This window comes from Mus pahari, chromosome 9 (assembly GCF_900095145.1).
Source record: "Mus pahari chromosome 9, PAHARI_EIJ_v1.1, whole genome shotgun sequence".
In the NCBI taxonomy this organism is placed as follows: domain Eukaryota; kingdom Metazoa; phylum Chordata; class Mammalia; order Rodentia; family Muridae; genus Mus; species Mus pahari.
The window spans coordinates 5362947-5364867 of record NC_034598.1 but is presented as its reverse complement, the minus strand read 5'-3'; the positions used below and the strand labels follow the sequence as shown (position 1 = coordinate 5364867).

Genomic DNA, 1921 nt, shown 5'->3' with positions numbered 1-1921 from the left:
AGAGAGAGAGAGAGAGAGAGAGAGAGAGAGAGAGAGAGAGAGAATAAATAAAATAGGGACAAGTTAAGTGTTTACTCTCAAAAAGCCACTTTCTTAACTAATGTGCTATGACATAGCGGGTAGGTAGACGAAATGGTTATGGGAACACAAAGTATATTCTACTCAAAGAGAGTTTATATTATGTAGGCATAGAAGGGTAGGGGGAATGAAGACTCAGACTTGCTGATTTTAGTAATCATGAGAAGAAAATTTGACCTTTTTTCCCCCCACAGTATAGATATCACTGTTAACCACAGGCATAGGCACACATAGCTACAACTTAGGTACAGTTTGCTTACACTCCTTGGGGGCCATTTTGAATTTATTGTAAGATTCTAAATTGTTAGTTGTATAATTAACTTTTATAGATTTTTCAGATGTCACCTTCTGAACGTTTTTGTAAAAAAATTGAAGCATTAAAATGTCAACTTGTCTTTGAAGATAAGCACCATTGCTGTTTTAACTTTGTATTCTAGGATTTCAGTGAATTATGCCTTTTCGGTTTGGGACCCAGCCAAGGAGGTTTCCAGTGGAAGGAGGAGACTCTTCAATTGAACTAGAATCAGGCCTGAGCTCCAGTGCCTCCTGTAACGGGAAAGAGACGTCACCCAATAGGTGGATATCTTGCCAACTATTGGCTATCATCAGTCTGAGCACTGACATTTACTATTAGCAGAAACAAATTAAACCTGGGAAGTCAAGTGCTGCTATTATTACATTAGTACTAACAAGAGCACAGATTTTTAAGTCTATATTTTGTAACTTTGTAAGACTAGACCAATCCTTCCTCTGCCACACACATTTTTATCGAGATTGTGTCTATATTCTCAAGATCAACCTCAGATCACCAGTATAATTATGTGTAGGGCATTGTTCTAGGTACAAGGGCACAAATTCAAAAACAGATGGAGGCCTCTCATTGGTGTCACTTGGCTTGCGTTAGACCACTGCCTGAGGCAACAGTAGAGTATGGAAACATTATGAGAGAAGCTGCTTTTACAGAATTGAAGCAGGCCATTACAAACAGGATTTGTTTCGCTTTCCTGCTGTTTTCCATAATGAAACAGTAAATAATACACTCCTACTTGTCTTAGTGGATTAGAAATTTTTGGTCACAGAGTTAAGCTTAGGAAGGTAGAGACTTTAAAAGTTAGACTAACTTATGGATGGAAAAGGCTAAAATATCCAGGGTTGGTTATTTGTTAGAAGTGTCAGAAAAGGAACCCTGACTCTAGATATATTTAAGAGTATTTTAACTCTGAGGTTCTCTGCTGGCTTTCACTCCACAAATGTTTTGAAATTACACAGTCAAAGTAATTGAAGGTTCATATTTGAATTTACATACTGTTACCATTTATTTATATTTATGCATTTTTGCCATTTAATAATTAACTCAGACTCTTAAAATGAACATCTGGAACATAATTTTGTTTTAATGAATTTCCCATAATTAAATACATGGGAATAGGCACATGACCATTGTTATGTATATATAGATTCTCATCAGAACCTTTGAGTATACATTTTTGTTGCATTGAAAGGCTTCAGAGAGATTTTAAACAGTTGAAAAGATATTGAAATTTTTCTTTGCTTTGAAAATAATTTCCTGTTTTGTATCTTAACTATCTATCATTTGCCCTTTTATTCAGGCAACTCCGAAGATGCCCTGGAAGTCATTGCCTGACAATAACTGATGTTCCCATCACTGTCTATGCAACAATGAGAAAGCCACCTGCACAAAGCAGCAAGGAAATGCATCCCAAATAGCATCATTAAGTCTTCTGTCGAGGGTTGACTAGGTCAAGGGTAATGGACCAGTATCATCTCACGGTCTGCCTGGTAAACAAATAAAGGTGGTGGCGCTCACTGGGTGATGACAATA

The 1921-nt window shown here is 36.9% G+C and overlaps 1 protein-coding gene across 5 annotated transcripts in view; it reads left to right on the top strand.

Moving 5' to 3' along the window:
* Fam229b (family with sequence similarity 229 member B) overlaps positions 1 to 1921 on the top strand; it is a 12372-nt gene extending 10451 nt beyond the window's left edge. For all 5 annotated transcript variants that reach the window (XM_029542535.1, XM_029542534.1, XM_021205670.2 and 2 more), the window contains exons 4-5: positions 516 to 654; positions 1689 to 1921. In XM_029542535.1, the coding sequence (XP_029398395.1) occupies positions 530 to 654; positions 1689 to 1806 (243 nt within the window). In that variant the 5' untranslated portion in view covers positions 516 to 529 and the 3' untranslated portion in view covers positions 1807 to 1921. The remainder of the gene's footprint in view (positions 1 to 515; positions 655 to 1688) is intronic.